This window comes from Labrus bergylta, chromosome 20 (genome assembly GCF_963930695.1).
Source record: "Labrus bergylta chromosome 20, fLabBer1.1, whole genome shotgun sequence".
Taxonomy (NCBI): Eukaryota; Metazoa; Chordata; class Actinopteri; order Labriformes; family Labridae; genus Labrus; species Labrus bergylta.
In genome coordinates this window covers 23,749,139-23,768,047 of record NC_089214.1, presented here as the reverse complement: position 1 = coordinate 23,768,047, position 18,909 = coordinate 23,749,139, and the positions used below count along the sequence as shown (strand labels likewise).

Genomic DNA, 18,909 nt, shown 5'->3' with positions numbered 1-18,909 from the left:
CACAGCTCTTTTAAGGTACAATATCATTCAAATCCACACAATGTTATGATGTTATGCTGTGAGTCCCGTGTACAGAGGGTGTAGTCCCCATCACAGTGGCCTTGGGTTAGAATCCAATATCTGCTGTTTGCTGCACGTCACCCCTCCCCCCTCTCTCCTCCGACCCGTTTGCCTTCAGCTGTCCTCTCTAATGAAGGCAAAATGCCCAAAAGCAAAAAAGAAAACAAAATCATATTTTATGTTTTTTATTTTTATATTAACTTTTCTTACTTTTATGCATGTCTTCGTCATACTCAGGCCTCCAAAAACATCAGCAGCTTAATTTCCGTTCGAACTGCAAAGGTTGATTCAGTCTGTGTTTTCTGCACATGTATTCTGTCCTCAGTGTCTCAGCCAGCTTTAGTGCTCACCTGTAAGCCTCTTGGGGTCTTACATGAGATAGTGATGGGCTGACATGTCACAGCCCATGGAGGGGAGTGGGGCTTTTCTCTCTGGAGAGTATTAGTGGTGCTAAAAGCAAGAAGACCACAGAGACTCGTCAGACCCTCAGGAGTCATTACAAAGTGACCTGCAGACAGAGAGGCGGATGCACCTGTCAGTTTCTCAACATGTTTGGAAAGTTTAAGGGGCTCTTCAGTGGCCCGCAGGTGCCACAAGCTTCAGGGACCACCAGAGCGGCACCTAACCCAGCTCAAACACAGACTGCAGCTCCAGCACCAGATGCAGCTCCGGCCAAGGTAGGGCTTGATTGTCTTTAGGAAACAACGTGCTGTTAATTCAATCTATTTATGAATCAGTTAAAGGTGTATAGCATCGAACACAAGAAAGTTATCTCAGCAAACTTTACGTAACTCTAACAGAACTCATTGAAGAACAGACATCTGCTGAGACTGGATGGGAGTTTATGTTTATCCTTCAGAAACATAACAACAAACTAATCCAAGCCTGAGCAAGCCCTAACTATAAGCTTTATCAAAATTAAACTTTATATCCTAATCCTTAAAGTACAGAGTGTGTCTTCCTCCTGAACCCTAACTGGTAGATGATTACAAAGAAGAGGGGCCTGATAACTGAAGGCTGTACCTCTCATAGTACATTTAGAGACCGTAGGTACAACGAGCAGGCCTGATAACTGAAGGCTCTACCTCCCATAGTACATTTAGAGACCGTAGGTACCACAAGCAGGCCTGATAACTGAAGGCTCTACCTCCCATAGTACATTTAGAGACAGTAGGGCTACTTTAAATGACTGTGGTACATAGCCTGCCAGTAAATACATATTGATCACATCTAATGTACAGCTGTTAACTAAGGGAAAGATTTCCTTAAAACAGTTAGGTATCTGGTTTCATCACTGTTTGCAAGGTCGATGTGTTAAATGATAAGTACATACAGGTTAGGGTGGGAGGTTCCAACATATGTTTCATTATGATGCAAACGTTTGATTAAGGAAAGTGGTTCTAGGATTCATATATCTATAAGACTATCTTGCCTTACAAGAGGAGATTCTTCTATTATAGTAAATGCTGTATCCTGTTCAGTTAATGCATGGAAAATGTCCCTGATGATTTTAAGTCTCGCTCTCACTGTTTGTTTGGTGCCAGCAGCAGCAGCAGAATCAGCCAAGACTTTAAAAAGTGTGACAACAAAAACTAAATATTGCACGAAGCCTGTAGTGCAGAGAGTTGTGTTTGATTGGTTCCCTCTGAGATCACAGCAGAGCTCTCTTATCTGCTGCTCCATCACTTCAATGTCTCTATACTCCAGCCAATAACGAATCAAATGATTTCATTACACAAATCTCTGAAATTTCTAATTTCTCAGCAGGCTTTTTAGTATCTGTTTATGTCACACTCAGCTGGTGATTCAAAGGGCGAGGGAGTCATTAGTCAAATAGTGCTGCACTGTTCTTTGAACCAGTTAGAATCTCTCTGATGACTGTTTGACTAATGACAAGTCTCACTGTGTGTTTCATGTTGATTTGTGTTGCAGGAGGAGAAACCAGCCGATAAGAATGAGGACATAAAAGAAGGAAGACCTCAGGGTAAGAAGTTCTTTCATCAATAAACCACTTAACTTCTTTGTGTGTTTCACTTCCTGTCCTTTAACGTATCCTCCCACAGCAGTGAGAGTTAGACGTACTCCTTTACTGTCACATGGTGAATGTTAGATAGCCAGTGTTTCAGAGCTGTAGTTTGGGTTAGGGCTGAAGTTACCAAATACGTTTAAGTGAATAATTGCTGACATTCCTGCACAAACATTATCATTATGGTTAACATTATGATTTATCAGGAATGTTGCTGATAACACTTTGCAATAACAAGCTGCAATGTTGGAACACAGTCCTAAGACATCATCACAGTATTTGCACAATTAAAGGGCTTTGCTCCGACAGGAATTAATAGGAAAATATATTAAGAAGTCATCTCCATAGGGCACTTTGTTTTTCCTGGCATGGACAGCAGGAGGGGCTGCCAGAGGGGCTGCAGCTAACATTAGCTTAGCTTGTGTTTTGACGTTACCTGTTGGTTCCTGAACGGCTGTTTTGGAAACCTATCCATAGCGGTGACCACCTTGGAAATGCTGGCTCTGTCAACCAAACAACCAACAAACAGGAGGAGCTGAGGCGGGGCTTAAGCCTCCTGACAGCTACACCGCGACTGCTTGCGGTCGAGCCTGTCACTCGCCTTATTGTGAATCACTCTTATTCTTCATTAAATCAAAACAGATGAGTCATCATAACATTCACCCCCTGTACAGTGTGTTTCGATCGAGACACGAGCTAATCACACCTATTTGTTTTTTTGAACCAGGCTGTAAACACAGGCTTTTTAGAATGGGTGTGTATGTGACTTCCTGTGCTTCTGCAGCCAGTCTCTTCACAGAGGAGGTTGTTGCTTGCAAAGGACGTGTATTTACAGAAGTTACTCCTCTTTATAACTATCGGGCTGATTATTAAACGCAGTAAAGACATTAATTAACGAATTTCAAGATAAAAATCTGTGTTTCCCAGCAGCGGCACCAGCAGCGGCCCCCACCCCAGCAGCAACCCCAGCAGCGACCCCAGCAGCGGCCCCAGCAGCGGCACCAGCAATGGCACAAGCAGCGGCCCCAGCAGCGGCCCCAGCAGCGGCCCCAGCAGCGGCCCCAGCTAACCCTGGTGAACCTGGAGCTGAGGGGTAAGAACACCGTCATCATTCTTTCCTCCTGATTTGATCTTAAACGTTGAGTTTAAGTGGGCAGGAATAATTAAAGAGAGTGGATATAATGTGTTTATCTGTGCAGTATCTCTCTCACAGTGTGACAGCACACAGCCTGCAGAGAGTCATTAATCAGCAGAACCCTGGGAGATGAACACAGGGAGAGAGATGTTGATCCTCTGCTGTAACATGCATATTAACACAGGGACCAACTCAAAGTGGATTAAAAGCTCTTCAGCTTTGAGGCTTAAAGCGGCTCACTGTGGCTGATTGTGGAGAAGCAGAGGAGGAGAGGTGGAGGCAACACGTTGATCCTGACAGGTGTAAACACAACAGGTTATCAGTGGAGGCTGACAAAGAGTGGAGGGGAGAGAACAGAGAGTGTGCAGTCAGAGGTTTCAGATCTACCTGTTACTGATTGTTCATTTATCTTTATTTAACTGTTTATTCTCCCTGTAGAGACACAGACCAGCTCTCTGTCTTCACTCTCTTTTTAGTGAAAGATGAAATCAGCGTCTTCAAATTAAAAACATGACTTTATTATCCTGAAGTGTTGGTGCGTAAAAATATGTAAACCCCATTTTTAATTAAAAAAGCACAAAGACGATCGAATGTTCAAACTGAGACATTTCTTCTTATTTTTGTATTTTACGTCCCTTTAGAGTCGACTAAGTCAAAAAGCTTCAGCCATATTTGTAGTTTAAAGATCGTCTTCATCAGAGGGACAGGTTTTAGCTCGAGGTCTTCATCAGGAGAGCCAGTGTGTGTGTCATAAGAAAGTGTTCACGGGAGGTTTAATGCTTCTGTCAGTACCTAGACTCTGCCACCAGAGTGCAGCGTCTCCTCTGTGCTGAGCAGAAACGTTCTTCAGACTTCCTGCCTCTTTATGACTCAGACTGACTTATGAAACAGAACGCCTGACATACTTCCTGCTCAAACGGGATCCAACCAATCACAAGATAGAAGGCAGGACATAACATTGTGATGAAATTGATTGGCTCATTAGCTAGTCATCAGATATTTCACAGGAAGAGAAAATACAGTGATTTAGATGTAAAAAGACTCAGAGAAGATCGTCCTTCATTGATCCTCGGAGGTAAAACTCAAGAGCTACAGCAGAAAAAAGAGAAGAAGAAGAGTGTGCAGATATATAGGAATAAAAATAAAAATAGAAAATTTATAATTTAAACTTTAAATAAAGTAAACTCAACACCATTCAGACATGTTGAGCAGGTATTCTTCATATCATGTGTGTGCTTTAAGTGCTAAAATAAAAGATGAGATAATGAATCATTTCAGGTTTAGATCGGGGTTCAATAAAGATATTCATTAAAGTGGACATCATGTGGTTTTGTCCACTAGGAGGTGACGTTGAACACGTAAACAGAACTGTTTTCCAACAGTTTGCTTCATCTCAAGTTTAATTTTTGTGAATAATAAAAATCTTTCAGTGTATTTATGTGTGAATGAAGTTATTGTTTCCACCTTCAGACAAGATGCTCCTCCTCCTCCTCCAATCGTCATCAACCAATATTCAGACGAGCAGCTCAGGGCAATCGTGGTGAAGATGAGAGAGAGGCTGCAGCTTTGTAGGGAGAAGGTGGTGGATAAATATGCATCGTCTCCAGAGATCAGCCCTCCTGTCAGTGAGTGCAAACACACCGTCACAAATCAAACCACAGAAGAGTTATTTTCACCGTCTCAGCAGGTCTAGCAGGTCATCTTTGAGCAGCACTATCTAGGAAATGCAACATTTTTTAATAATAAACTTACCACAAAGCTTAAATTTCAGACTTGTGGGATGAACGTACAAAGAGTTAGTTTGGTTTTAAACGTACAGTTTGTTCTGATCCCTTCAGCTCCTCTGCTCCCTAAAGACCACTATGCTAAGGTGGTGGAGGAGAGGAAGAGGCAGGCAGAAGAGGATCGCATAAAAAAGGAGGAGGCTGACAAGAAAAAGAAGGAGGAACAGGAGAAGAAGAAAAAGGAGGACGAGCAGAAGAAAAAAGAGGAGGAGGAGAAGAAGAAAGCAGAGAGTAAGGAGGAGGAGAAGGAGGAGAAGGAGAAGAAGAGCCTGAAGATTCGGTTTGAAGAGGCCGCATGGTCCTCAATAGACCTGGTCCTGGAGCCGGTGGAGGACCAGATGGACTCGGTGCTGGGGACCACCATCGACCCGTTCACAGACCGCCATTACATAGCCTGGCTCAGCCTGGTCACTCTGGCCTTCAACTACAACACGTGGTTCATGACGGCCCGCCTCTGCTTCCCCTACCACACCCAGACCAGCATCCCGTTCTGGTTTGCTCTGGATCTACTTGCAGACCTGATCTACCTCACAGACTCCATCTTGTTCCAGGCCAGGAAACAGTTTGTCAAAGGAGGAGACATCATTGTAAGTCCTGAAGGATTCATGTTCCAGAAAACCTCCTAACCCTAAGATTCAACGTGATTCAAGTTTTATTTTCTTCTTTCAGAAAGACCGAGTGATGACCAAGAAGAACTACAGAGACTCCAACAGATTCACAGTGAGATATATATATATATATATATATATATATATATATATATATATATATATACACAGAGAGAGAGAGAGAGAGAGAGAGAGAGAGAGAGTCAGAGAGAGAGGCAGATGGAGAGAGAGAGTGAGAGAGAGAGAGGGGTTTTTTTTGTTGCCGTGGTATCAACAGGTATCGGTATGGTTTGATGGTTACTGGAATAATTTCTTGTAGAATCTGGTATGGTGACATAGTCTCTCTGCTCACAGATGGACATGGTGTCCCTCATCCCTTTCGACCTGCTCTACTTACAGTTTGGCTTTAAATCCATCTTCAGAGCCAATCGTCTGCTCAAGGTGAGATTCCTCAGGTGGTACTTCTCCTCTGTGGACATCCTGTGGGAGAGTCAGCTGACTTGTTCATGCTTCCTCTGCAGGCAGACACGTTCTTTGAGTTCAGTGACCGTCTGGAGAGCATCATGGCCAAAGCTTACATCTGGAGGTCAGTCTAAGATGATGACCTTTTCATAGATACCCCAAAGATAAAAACAAGATGTCAACATTTAAACACACATGTGAAGAAGGAATAACTTCTCAGTGAATGTGTAGCTTCAGTTTCTGTTCTGGTTCCCTTCATTGCTAGGCTCTTTCAGATAACCACGGGTCACGTTCAGGGGATCTGTCATCTCTCAGAAACACAATCCTCAGAGTTTTTAGAGGGACCAATATCTGAAAATAAAAATCGATATACCCATCAAAGACTGTGAAGAAGAAGGTATCTTAAAGTCCCTCGTTGGTTGGTAGACTACAGTTGTAAAATGGCCATATTTGGGCGGAGCCGTCGACAAGCGAGTGATTAGCAAAGAAGTGATTGTCTACAGCTCGCCTAGCATTCATTGTAACAGTGATATTCATTTGAATGATAACTTAGGCTCCTTAAAAAGTCTTGAAACCAAATGCACTAACTAAAGAAGTCGAACATTTGACCCCTCAGAATGACTTTCAGTATGTTAAATCGGAAGAGGGCATTTGTCATGGCCCCAATGGTAACGGTGGCCTTTCAGTGTCAGATGTCTCTAAACTTTAAAGTCAGTATTTGTTTAAACACACAGAATAACAGAATGAAGTAATGTTCCTCTTCTGTCAGAGTGATCCGGACCATCGGATACCTGCTCTTTATGCTCCACATCAACGCCTGCTTCTACTACGTGGCCTCAGACTATCAGGGCATCGGGTTGACCAAATGGGTCTACTCGGGCCTGGGCAGCGCGTAAGTACCTTTATGTTCTCATATCGAAGCATGCTTACATGATCTGAAGTTCCTTAAAGTACGGGTAATCTGCTCCTTTGACTGGTTACAATATGAATACTTCAACCACCATTTAGACTGAGAGCAGGAAGTCCAAATGAAAACTTCTGTTTCATTACAAACATATGGGATATTTCTGACTTCCGGCCTGAGGCCATGGAACACGATGGATTGCTCCCTCCAGGTGAAGGAGTTCAGGTATCTCGGGGTCGTGTTCACAGTGAGGGGAAGATGGACTGAAATTGACAAGTGGATTGCTTCAGTGTCAGCAGTATTGTGAGCGCTGTGTCGAATCGTTGTGGTGAAGAGGGAGCTGAGCTAGAGCTGAACTTGGTAAATGGACTTGGTAAAAGGACTTGGTGAATGGACTTGGTAAAAGGACTTGGTAAAAGGACTTGGTAAATGGACTTGGTAAATGGACTTGGTAAAAGGACTTGGTAAATGGACTTGGTAAATGGACTTGGTAAAAGGACTTGGTAAATGGATTTGGTAAATGAACTTGATAAATGGACTTGGCAAATGGACTTGGTAAATGGACTTGGTAAATGGACTTCAATTCAATCAATCAATCAATTTTTATTTGTATAGCATCAACTCATAACAAGTGTTATCTCAAGACACTTTACAAAAAGCAGGTAAAATACCTTACTTGTTGTTTTTAACATTACAAAAGAGCAGGAAAAAAGACTTTACTCATTGTTATGTTACAAATAACATGTTCTGGCAGGCCGTCAACCAACGATCACGAGGAGCGTAAGAGAGCTCAAGAGCTCCCAGGAAAGTAGGTGATTAGTGACTGAGATTTACAGATAGATACATGCAGTAATATGATGTACTGTATATGCAGAGAGAGAGAGAGAGATAGAGAGAGAGAGGAGCTCAAGGTGCCAGTTCCCCTGGTAGTCTAAGCCTATAGCAGCATAATTAGGAGCTGGTCTACACCAGCACCAGCCCTAACTATAAGATTTATCAAAAAGGAAAGTTTTAAGTCTATTCTTAAAAATACAGACTGTGTCTGCCTCTTGGACCCCGGCTGAAGACGATTCCAGAGGAGAGGAGCCCGATAACTGAAGGCTTTACCTCCCATAGTACACTTAGAGACTGTAGGTACCACTAGCAAGCCTGCATTCTGGGACCGTAATGTTCTCGAGGGGCAGTACGGCACTAGTAGCTCCTTAAGATAAGATGGTGCTTGTCCATTTAGAGCTTTGTAAGTGAGAAGAAGGATCTTAAATTCTATTCTAGACTGTATAGGGAGCCAGTGCAGCGAAGCCAACACAGGAGTGATGTGGTCCCTTTTCCTAGTTCTACTCAGTACACGAGCTGCAGCATTCTGGACCAGTTGAAGAGTCTTTAGAGACTTACCAGAGCACCCTAACAAAAGAGAATTACAATAATCCAGTCTGGTGGTAACAAATGCATGAACTAGTTTTTCTGCATCATTTTGCGACAGGATATTCCTGATCTTGGATATATTACGAAGGTGAAAATAGGCTGTTCTTGAAATTTGCCTGATGTGAGAGCTAAAGGACATATCTTGATCAAAAAGAACTCCTAGATTCCTAACAGTGGTGCTAGATGCCAGGCTGATGTCATTAAGGACAGTCAAATCACGAGAAAAAGTCTCTCTGAGGTTTTTAGGGCCTAGCACAATAACTTCAGTCTTGTCTGAGTTAAGTAGCAAAACATTTCTGATCATCCAGGTCCTAACGTCCTTTGGCTTACATAACTGACTGGTGCCATCAGGCTTCATTGATACATAATACATAGTCTACATACATACCACTTCATTGTGGCACTCCATGGCTAACTTTGGTGTGCATAGAGGACTTATCACTAACATGTACAAACTGAGATCAGTCTGATAAGTAGGATTCAAACCAACTTAAAGCAGTCCCTGTAATTCCAAGTAAATGTTCTAGTCTGTATAATAGGATCTGATGGTCAATGAGATGAGATGAGATGAGATGAGATGAGATTCAACTTTATTGTCATTACACATATACAAGTATAGAGTAACGAAATGAGGTTTGGCATCTCACCAGAAGTGCAAATAAGCAGAAAGTGCAAGAGTCTGTGCTATGTACAGTAATTACAAAATTTACAGATGTAGACTAAAAAAAGTGAATTATTAGGTATATCTGGATGGCTGGATTAATGGGATGCTATAAATATAAATAAATGCTATAAATAAGTAATGCTACAAAATAAGTGTATTCTTGGGATTATAATATACAGATTAAGGTGCAGTGAGCATGCTATACTAATAATATACAGATTAAGATGCAGTGAGCATGCTATACTAGTTTACAGATAATATAAAGAATATGGACATAATATGAACATACTATAATACAATAATACAGATGGATGAGAGATGTGTGTGTGTGACCAGGAGGAGTGGTGGGGGGATGATGGGTGTGAGGTGATATGCAGGGGAAAGGGGGGGGGGGGGGGGGGGTCAGCAGGGGGCGGAGAGAGAGAGGGAGAGAGAGAGAGAGACAGAGTTCAGAGTTCGGGGATAGAGTTCAGTAGAGAAACAGCTCTGGGGAAAAAGCTGTTCCTCAGTCTGCTGGTTCTGGTCCGGAGGCTTCTGAAGCGCCTGCCGGAGGGCAGGAGGGTAAACAGTCTGTGGGCAGGGTGGGAGGAGTCTTTAAGGATGCCATGAGCTCGCCGCAGACAGCGTTTTCTTTGGACATCCTCAATGGCAGGAAGTGGACACCTTGTGATGCGCTGGGCAGTTTTTACCACCCGCTGTAGCGCCTTACGGTCTGCGACAGAGCAGTTTCCGTACCAGACTGAGACACTGCTGGTCAGGATGCTCTCGATCACACAGCGGTAGAAGTTCATCAGTACAGCTGAAGACAGGTGGTGTCTCTTCAGTGTCCTCAGGAAAAAGAGGCGTTGATGAGCCTTCTTAACCAGACTGGAGGTGTTAGTGGACCAGGAGAGGTCCTCTGTGATGTGGGTCCCCAGGAACTTGAAGCTGGAGACACGTTCAACAGCCATCCCATTGATGTGAATGGGGTTGTGCGTGCTTCCTCTTTCTCTCCTGAAGTCCACGATGATCTCCTTCGTCTTGCTGGTGTTGAGGAGCAGGTTGTTGTCAGCACACCAGGCGGCCAGATGCTGTACCTCCTCCCTGTAGGCCGTGTCATCGTTGTTGCTGATGAGGCCAATCACCGCTGTATCGTCCGCAAACTTGATGATGGTGTTGGATCCATGTACAGGTCTGCAGTCGTGGGTGAAGAGGGAGTAGAGGAATGGGCTCAGCACACAGCCCTGTGGTACGCCTGTGTTGAGTGTGATGGTGGTGGAGCAGGTGTGTCCTGACCTAACATACTGGGGTCTGTTGGTCAGAAAGTCCATTATCCAGTGACGGAGGGAGGTGTTGAAGCCCAGGTCTCCGAGTTTAGTGTTTAACTTGGAGGGGATGACAGAGTTGAATGCTGAGCTAAAATCAACAAACAGCATTCGTGCGTATGTGTTGTTATTGTCCAGATGTGTGAGCACAGAGTGCAGCGCAGTGGAGACTGCATCCTCTGTACTCCTATTGCTGCGGTAGGCAAACTGGAATGGGTCCAGTGTGGGTGGGAGGCAGTTTTTCAGGTGTGCTAGGACCAGTCGCTCAAAGCACTTCATTATGATGGGTGTGAGTGCTACAGGGCGGTAGTCATTCAGGCCTGTCGGGCTGGATTGTTTCGGCACTGGGACAATGGAGGTGGCTTTGAAGCATGCTGGCACAGCTGCTTGGGCGAGGGACAGGTTGAAGATGTCCGTAAAAACCCCAGTGAGCTGCTCCGCACATGCTCTAAGCACGCGCCCAGGGGTGCTGTCTGGACCAGCAGCCTTTCGAGCGTTGATCCGGCTCAGTGCAGCGTGGACGTCTGTGGAGGTGAGTGAGAGGGGCTGGTTGTCTGCAGGAGGTCTGGTCGTGGTCTGCGTCTCCCTGTTGTCTCTATCGAAACAAGCATAAAAGTGATTTAGCTCGTTCAGGAAGGAGACATCTGTGGTTATCGGGGTGGAGTTTCTGGGTTTATAGTCACTGATGGCCTGGATGCCCTGCCACATGCGTCTGGGGTCGGAGTTGGAGAAGTGTTCCTCAACCTTCAGCTTGTAGCAGTGCTTGGCCTTGACGATGCCCCTCCTCAGGTTTGCCCTGGATACGCTGTAGGCCATTGCATCATCAGATCTGAAGGCGGTGTTGCGGGCCTTCAGCAGGAGACGCACCTCCTTGTTCATCCATGGCTTCTGATTTGGGTACGTGGTGATCTGCTTCCATGTTGTAACACTGTCGATGGTGGTGTTGATATAATCCAGCACAGAAGAAGTGTAGGTGTCAATGTCTGTGTGAGAGCCCAAGGTAGCCTGAGAAGCAAACATACTCCAGTCTGTGTGATGGAACTTGTCCCCGCTGGCCACACTTTAATCGTTGTTACTGATGGCTTCACACGTTGGATGAGTGGGGAGTACTTGGGGATGAGGAACAAAGAAAGATGGTCTGACTGTCCCAGGTGGGGGAGGGGGGTCGTGGTGTAGGCTTCTGCGATGTTTGTGTAAACATGGTCCAGAGTTTTGTTTCCTCTTGTATTGCAGGAAACATGCTGGTGAAATTTAGGGAGCACTGTCTTTAAGTTTGAGTGATTAAAATCACCTGCAACTATAAATGCAGCCTCCGGGTGAGCAGTCTGTTGTTTACTGATAGCGGTGTAAAGTTCCTTCATAGCAGCTTTTGCATCGGCATCAGGGGGGATGTAGGCTGCAGTTACAATAGTGGAGCTGAGCTCCCTTGGCTGATAGAAAGGTCTACATTTAACCATGAGAAACTCAATGTTAGCTGAGCAGTGTCTCCCAATAATGACAGAGTCTGTACACCAAGCTTTGTTAATATAAATGCACAGCCCTCCTCCTCTGGTCTTACTGGAGTCCTCTGCTGTTCTGTCTGCTCGGTGTGTGTGGCGACCGGCTAGCTTGATAGCATCGTCCGGTACTCCGTTGTTTAGCCATGTTTCCGTGAAGATCATGACATTACAGTCCATAATTCTCTTGCTGTGGATGATGCGAAGTCGTAACTCGTCCATTTTGTTCACCAAAGACCGCACATTAGCGAGGAAAATGCTGGGTAACGGGAGACGGTGCGGTGTTAGCTTTAGCTTAGCTCTTATACCTCCGCGCTTCCCCCGCCTTTGTTTACGGTCTCGACGCCGCCTGCGAGCACTTCCGCCCGGCCGGGTAGAGTGCGTAGCCTCGGGTGTTTTGGCGATCTCAGGGATGAGTCGAAGATTGTTGATTAGATCGTCAGGGAGGTGTATTCCAATATCCAAAAGTTCCTGTCGGGTGTAGGATGTTAAGGCGAGGCTGTTCCGTACGAACAGACCCGAAATTAACAATAAAATTACTGCAAAATTGCAAATCTGAGAGAGACGCTGGGCCTCGCGATGCGCTCGCGCCGCCATCTTGGTCAAATCAGATGGCGTCAAAAGCCGCACTAAGATCTAACAAGACGAGCACAGAGAGAAGTCCCCTGTCTGAAGCTAGAAGTAGATCGTTTGTAACTTTAACTAGTGTAGTCTCAGTGCTATGGTGGACTCTAAATCCTGACTGAAACTCCTCAAATAAACTGTTGTCCTGGAGAAAGTCACACAGCTAATTAGCTACCATTTTCTCCAAGATCTTTGAGATAAAAGGAAGGTTGGATATAGGCCTGTAGTTAGCTAGAGTTCCTGAATCTAGAATAGGTTTTTTGAGTAGAGGTTTGATTACTGCTACTTTAAATACTGTGGTACATAGCCTGCCAGTAAAGACATATTGATCATATCTAATATAGAGTTGCTAACTAAGGGAAAGACTTCCTTAAACAGCTTGGTTGAGATTGGGTCTAAAAGACAGTTTGACGGTTTCAACGCAGAAATAATTGAATTTAGAGCTGAAAGGTCGATTGGAGAAAAACAGTCTAGACTAATATCTGGTTCTGGAACTGTCTCTGCTGTATCAGACGTATCTGCACCAGGTAAGGGCATGAGGTGTGATGTCGCCCACTCTGGCCCCGGGTATACACCTAACTATGCCCGCTGACTTCGCTAGCTTCACGTTTCGGACTATGGAGTCTCCAATAATCAGAGTTTTATTCTCAGTGGGTGTGTCGCTGAGTGGGGAAAATTTGCTTGAAACGTGAAGTGGTTGGTGGGGCACCATGTGCTTCGATTTTCGACTATGCTTCCCTCGGACAGTAACCCAGCCACTGCCTCCCGGCTGCTCGGGAGTTACCGGGGGGGAAGCCAAGCTATGTCGGCCCGCAGGTGGCTGGCTAACTACTGCTGCATACGATGGCTCTGACTCAATGGTGCGGAGCCGTCTCTCTAACTCAGACACCCTCGCCTCCAAAGCTAAAAATAAACTACATTTCTTACATGTATCATTATCACTAAAGGAGGACAAGGAGTAACTTAACATCTGACACGTAGAGCAGGAGAGGGAGAGACGGAAAAAGAAGCCATTGTAAATAAAGCTAACTGCTAAGCTAGGCTAAGAGTAGGTAGCTAAAATAAACAAAACTGTTAAGCAGATTTATCGCTAGAGGGAAAGAGTGCTTTTTGATTACTTCTGTTTGTCTGAACATACAGTGTGTTGGAAACAACAGTCGTAAGAAACTGGGCAAAATTAACAACTAAGCTTTTAGCTCTAACGATCAGCACTGAGCAACACAGTACAGCTGAGAACAGAACAGGAAATGATGCAATACGCTCACCCGTAGTACGTAGCACGTAGCAGCTCCTCTGCTCCTTGAAGCTTGGTCATTTCTGGTCAAGTCCTTTTTTGGTAAAAGGACTGGGACTTGATCGTTATTGTTTTTCTCGTCTTCTGACTACTCAAAGCGCTGATTTTTTTAAATCAATTTTAACTTTCCTTTCTGGTAAAATTACGAACAGTGCCTCTAGTAAGAACTTGAAACTGTGACTTTGGACAAACGTTTTTACGTCATGCCACTCCTGCATGTGAGTGACCCTAGTGAGCCCCATCCAGTCAAAAAAGTCTGGACACGCCCCTGGATACCGTCCTCTCCTCTAGCTGTACTCGCTAGCTAGAGGAGCTGTACTCTATGTGCTGCTGTAGTTAGCTCAGCTGCTTCTTCTATGCCAAGAAGTCCGTGCTGATGATTGCTGAGCTGCCTGTTGGTCTGGTCTTTCAGATGACTAACTACCTTTTTGGAGCTTTCTTTATGTCCGTCATTCTGGGACAAGTAGTGTATTTTAAATAACACACAGACACGCCCTCTCCACAGGTACCTGCGTTGTTACTACTTCGCTGTCCGCAGTCTGATCAACATCGGGGGTCTACCTGAACCTCACACCGTCTTTGAGATCTCCTTTCAGATGACAAACTTTTTCACGGGCGTCTTTGTGTTCTCCAGTTTGATTGGACAGGTAAAAAATAGAGTCCCCTCATAGAGTCCCAGCATGGATATAAATTAGCATCTCCACGTTAGCATGTCATCACCTCTGTTTGTCTCATTAACATAGTGAAGTAGAGATAGATGATCGAGCCCTCACTCATCTTAGTTTTACTAACACCCCGTCACCGTCACTCCAGCTGTTTTTGTTCCTCATTGGTTCCCTGTGAAGTCTTGACTGTCAGAAAACGTGTGAAATGTGCTGAACGTGACATTTCAACAAGAAAAGTCATCAAATGTCTGGTTCATCTCTTTCTACACTATTATACGTCAGATGAGGGATGTCATCGGAGCAGCCACAGCAGGTCAGACCTATTTCAGGTCCTCCATGGACAACACCGTGTCCTACATGGTCAACAACCGCATCCCCTCTCAGGTCCAGAACCGAGTCCGCACCTGGTACACCTACACCTGGGACGCTCAGGGCATGCTGGGTCAGTAACTCTGGAGTCTTATTTTTCTTAAGTTGTTAAAAATTCAAATAAAACCCCTCTGTTTGTTCTTGGTGTTTCCAGACGAGTCTGAGCTGCTGGATAAGATGCCGCTGGTGATGAAAACCGCCATCGCTGTGGACATCAACCTCTCCACCTTCCAGAAGATCGATCTGTTCAAGGTGCCTGACACAAAACAATAAAAACAGACGTACGGAAGTTTGGACAGAAAGTAAACAAACATAACATTCCTCCTGCAGGGCTGTGACCAGCAGATGTTGGTGGACATGTTGCTGAGACTCAAATCTATCATCTATCTACCCGGAGACTTTGTGGTCAAGAAGGTCCATTTTGATCAGATAATAAACATGAATATGCTATATTGTGTATTTTCTGCATGTTAATGAGCGCCCTGTGCTGTGCAGGGAGACATTGGTAAAGAGATGTACATCATAAAGGGCGGGGCGGTGCAGGTGGTGGGAGGACCTGACAACAGCATCGTGTTTGTCACGCTGAAGGCCGGCTGTGTGTTCGGAGAGATCAGGTGAGATTAATCTGACATGTGGATAAGAATGAAAACACAGCGTTTAGCAGACAATCATAGTAAATCTAGCTTTTACAATCTGACATCAGAGATGTTTATTATGCACAAAACTGTGAGAAGTATACACATGGGCTCTGTCAATATCTCTTTGTGTATACAACTCTGTTCTTCTGCTTTTAGTAAAAAAAGATATGCATCAAAAGTTATTTATTTAAACAAAAAGGAAAGGACCCAGCACAGATCCCTGAGGAGCTCCACAGTGCAAACAATTACCAACATCTTCTGTTTCCTGTTGTATAAAAAGTTCTGTTTTTTCACTCTGTTGCTCCGTATAAAACATACCTTTAAATTGACTGTAGTGTTTAATGAGGAACTTGGAAGTATAACTATAAACCATTGACAAAGTCCTCACTCCAAAATGACTGAAAATATAAAACTTTTCCAGAAAACCAGAGATTGTCTGAGATCTTTAACCAATCACGTACGTCTTTGTTTCTCAGTTTATTGCAGTCGTCCAAAGACGGAGGAAACAGGCGAACGGCAAACGTAAAAGCTTACGGCTTCGCTAACCTCTTCGTCCTGGAGAAGAAGGACCTGTTTGACATCCTGGTCCACTACCCCGAGTCTCAGAAAGTTCTGGCCAGGAAGGGACGGTGAGTCTGAGCCCAGAAGATGAACCTGTTTAGATCATTCTGATGTTCCCATCTGAATTTGACTCCTCTGAAGGTGTGTTTAAGTCCTCTTATTTGTTGGGCGGGGCCTCCACTCGGATGTCCAGCACATCACACAGATGCTCAGTTGGATCCAGATCTTGGGATTTTGGAGGACATGTTGAGTTGTTCCTCCAGGCCACCTTCTTCAATCACTCTGTAGTCCAGGTCTACTGCTCACGTGCCCACTGTTGTGGTAATTGATGTTAGACAGGGGTCGGCGTGGTTACCCTAAAAGGTCTAATGCCCCAAACATAAGAACTGTGTGTTCTGACACCTTTCTATCAGACATGGAGCACAGCATTAGTTCAGGCAGGTCAAACTCGACTGTCATGCCAGAGTTTTGGTAACAGTTGATTTGCTTCAAAGCGTCTAATTGGCCAAATAGTACATATGCCACCTTATTTAAACTGCTCTAGCCTGCCTACTTTTGCTGCTCCCTCTGCAAGCCGGAAGGTCGAGGGTTCGATCCCCAGCAGGACAACATGTCCAATGTGTCCTTGACCAAGACCGAATTGCTCCCGCTGCTTGGGTGGCTGTGTATGAATGGGATTAGTTACTTCTGATGGATGATTCTACCATCAGTGTGTGAATGTGTAGGTGTGACATGCAGTGTAAAAGCGCTATATAAGCTCTAGTCCATTTACCGTTTACCATCAATGTCATGCTTGTCATTGATGCTCTTTGGGGGTTTGCTGCTTCTCTCCCTGCCTTGTAGCTTTCCTTGTATGCACGGGTAGGGCAGGAATGTGTGCTGTTCCTGCCTCATGCTTTCCAAGTAAGCACGTGGAAGGGCAGAGAGATCCCATACAGAACCATACCGCCAAATATAAGAAAGTTCAATTAAGTAATTTACTTGACAATTTAAGTGATCCTGACTGAACTACTGTTACTAGTGTAGCTAGTAGCCACACCAGTAGTTCTTCTGTTGGATCAGACCAAGCCAGCCTTCAGTCCCCAAATGCATCAATAAACCCGGCCGCCCATAACAGTGTTCATGGTGGACCTGTTTTCCTTCGTTGGACCACCTTTGGTCTTTCTGAACACCCCAAAGAACTGCTGTTTAACGATGCTCTGAGGTTGTCTCTTCTCAAAGTTCTCATGTCCTCACACTCGCCTGTTTTTCTCGGCTTTCAACACGTCAATTTCAAGAACAAGATGTTCACTTGCTGCCTAACATATCACACCTGCACACCCAACAGGTGCCTCTGTTAAGAGATGCTCAATGTTAGCCACTTCAACTGTCAGTGGTCAGATTGAAAAACATCCCATAGTCACTGCAGACATTCACAACCGATAAAGACGACATCTGTAAGATAAAAGTCATGACACAGTGTAAATAAGAGAGCACATGCCTATATGAGGGAGCAAGGAATGTGCTATAGTGTCATCTGGATAATGATGAATATTCAAGTCTCTCATTTTTTTATCAAACCGTGAAAACTGTTGTGATCCCACAAAAGATCCCTGGGGAACTAACTAAAAGAACCTGTGGGGTGACGTCACCTCCTGTCTGAATGGCATGATGTTGAAAGTCTTCATCTACAGTTCATATAAAAAAGTGGAAAACATCTCAGCATCACTTTTACCAATGAAAGGATTCATGTTGACCGTTATTTTCTTTCTAACAGTTAATCTTTACAAACAAAATCAGATTCTTTTGAGATCAATTCTTCTTTTTCGCCCTCAGGGGCCATTATCATGTTTATGTCTTTCATGAAATCTTCACCTTTTTCCCACTCTTAGAATACTTGAGTGAACTGATCAGTTTTTCAGAGCATCCGACCGATGTGTTCCTAACTTTGAGCCTTCCTGTCTGTTTCTATGTTCGTACAGGAAGTTAATGAAGGCCAAGGGTCCTGCAGCCGCTAAAGTAGATGAAGATAAGAAGAAAGGACTCGCTCTGTTTGGACCCAAACCTCCAACGCCCAAACTGCTGCGAGCATTTGGAGGAAATTTTAACAAAGGACTTATCGAGAAAATGAAGGTAACAATACTCTTATTCTGAAAGTCACCACTCTTATTCTGAAAGTCACCACACATATTCTGACCGTTAGACTAACCATCATTATTTCTGTGTCTCCTGCTCAGAGTACCGCTGCAGGCCAATGAGGACTATGAGGAGAATCACTTTATGACTCCTTTTTGGGAGTCAGTGTACAGTTTGATGTTAACCCTTTGAGTTTGATTTTAACCCTTTGAGTCCTGTTTTGTACCGAGTGTTTTAAAAGAAATATTTTGTTATATGTAAACGTGAAAAATCTGACCATATATGAGACTCATATATATATGACCATATGAGAACATCAAATAATGCCATCTTAGGTAATGTGAGAGAAAGACTAAGCAGCTCTGGTTAAAATGTTTGTTGAGAGGTAGCTATAAACCATTACAAAACTGAACTCACTGATCTGGAGGTCAGAGTTGAATTGCATCATGCACGAGTGAAAACAGTGATTTAAACTTCTAAAGTGAGTGTTTAAATTTGTATGAAATTTAAAGCATGCAGACAGTTTAAATTGTACTACAGTGGATGTAAACATGTGACTGAACGTCCTCTGTTGTCAGTTCTAAACCTGAACTCTGTACATTTCTTCATCTTCTCCGCATGCAGATAAATAACACTCACTGTATGAAATGTGTAAATGAGTTTAAAAAAATAAATAGCTCTGTGATTGAAGTACGGTGTGACTCCGACTGCTTTGTTGTGTTTCTCCGTTCAGACAGAGAGAGAGAGCTGCTCATGCTAATCCTGTTAGCCACACAGA

At 44.2% G+C, this 18,909-nt stretch overlaps 1 protein-coding gene across 2 annotated transcripts; it reads left to right on the top strand.

Annotated features, from left to right (window-relative positions):
• The first annotated feature begins 465 nt into the window (after window positions 1-465).
• On the top strand, window positions 466-18,821 carry LOC110001479 (cyclic nucleotide-gated channel beta-3). Of its 2 annotated transcripts, none has more exons than XM_065948715.1 (17): window positions 466-737; window positions 1,993-2,044; window positions 3,017-3,179; window positions 4,692-4,846; window positions 5,060-5,592; window positions 5,675-5,725; window positions 5,968-6,054; window positions 6,135-6,199; window positions 6,845-6,967; window positions 14,289-14,430; window positions 14,731-14,890; window positions 14,972-15,069; window positions 15,148-15,231; window positions 15,313-15,431; window positions 15,932-16,084; window positions 17,978-18,128; window positions 18,233-18,821. In XM_065948715.1, exons 1-17 carry the CDS (start codon window positions 609-611, stop codon window positions 18,251-18,253), a joined length of 2,286 nt encoding a protein of 761 aa, XP_065804787.1. In that variant the 5' UTR covers window positions 466-608; the 3' UTR covers window positions 18,254-18,821. The 2 variants fall into 2 exon arrangements, with proteins under 2 accessions (XP_065804787.1, XP_065804786.1); XM_065948714.1 differs by having other exon boundaries at window positions 3,014-3,179.
• The last annotated feature ends 88 nt before the right edge of the window (window positions 18,822-18,909 follow it).

Bases quoted from the DNA above. Each gene is read 5' to 3' on its own strand.
- LOC110001479 (XM_065948714.1), top strand. From the start codon at position 609: ATGTTTGGAAAGTTTAAGGGGCTCTTCAGTGGCCCGCAGGTGCCACAA. The intron at 15,070-15,147 runs GTGCCTGACACA...TTCCTCCTGCAG, and splicing joins AGAAGATCGATCTGTTCAAG to GGCTGTGACCAGCAGATGTT. The intron at 15,432-15,931 runs GTGAGATTAATC...TTTGTTTCTCAG, and splicing joins TGTGTGTTCGGAGAGATCAG to TTTATTGCAGTCGTCCAAAG.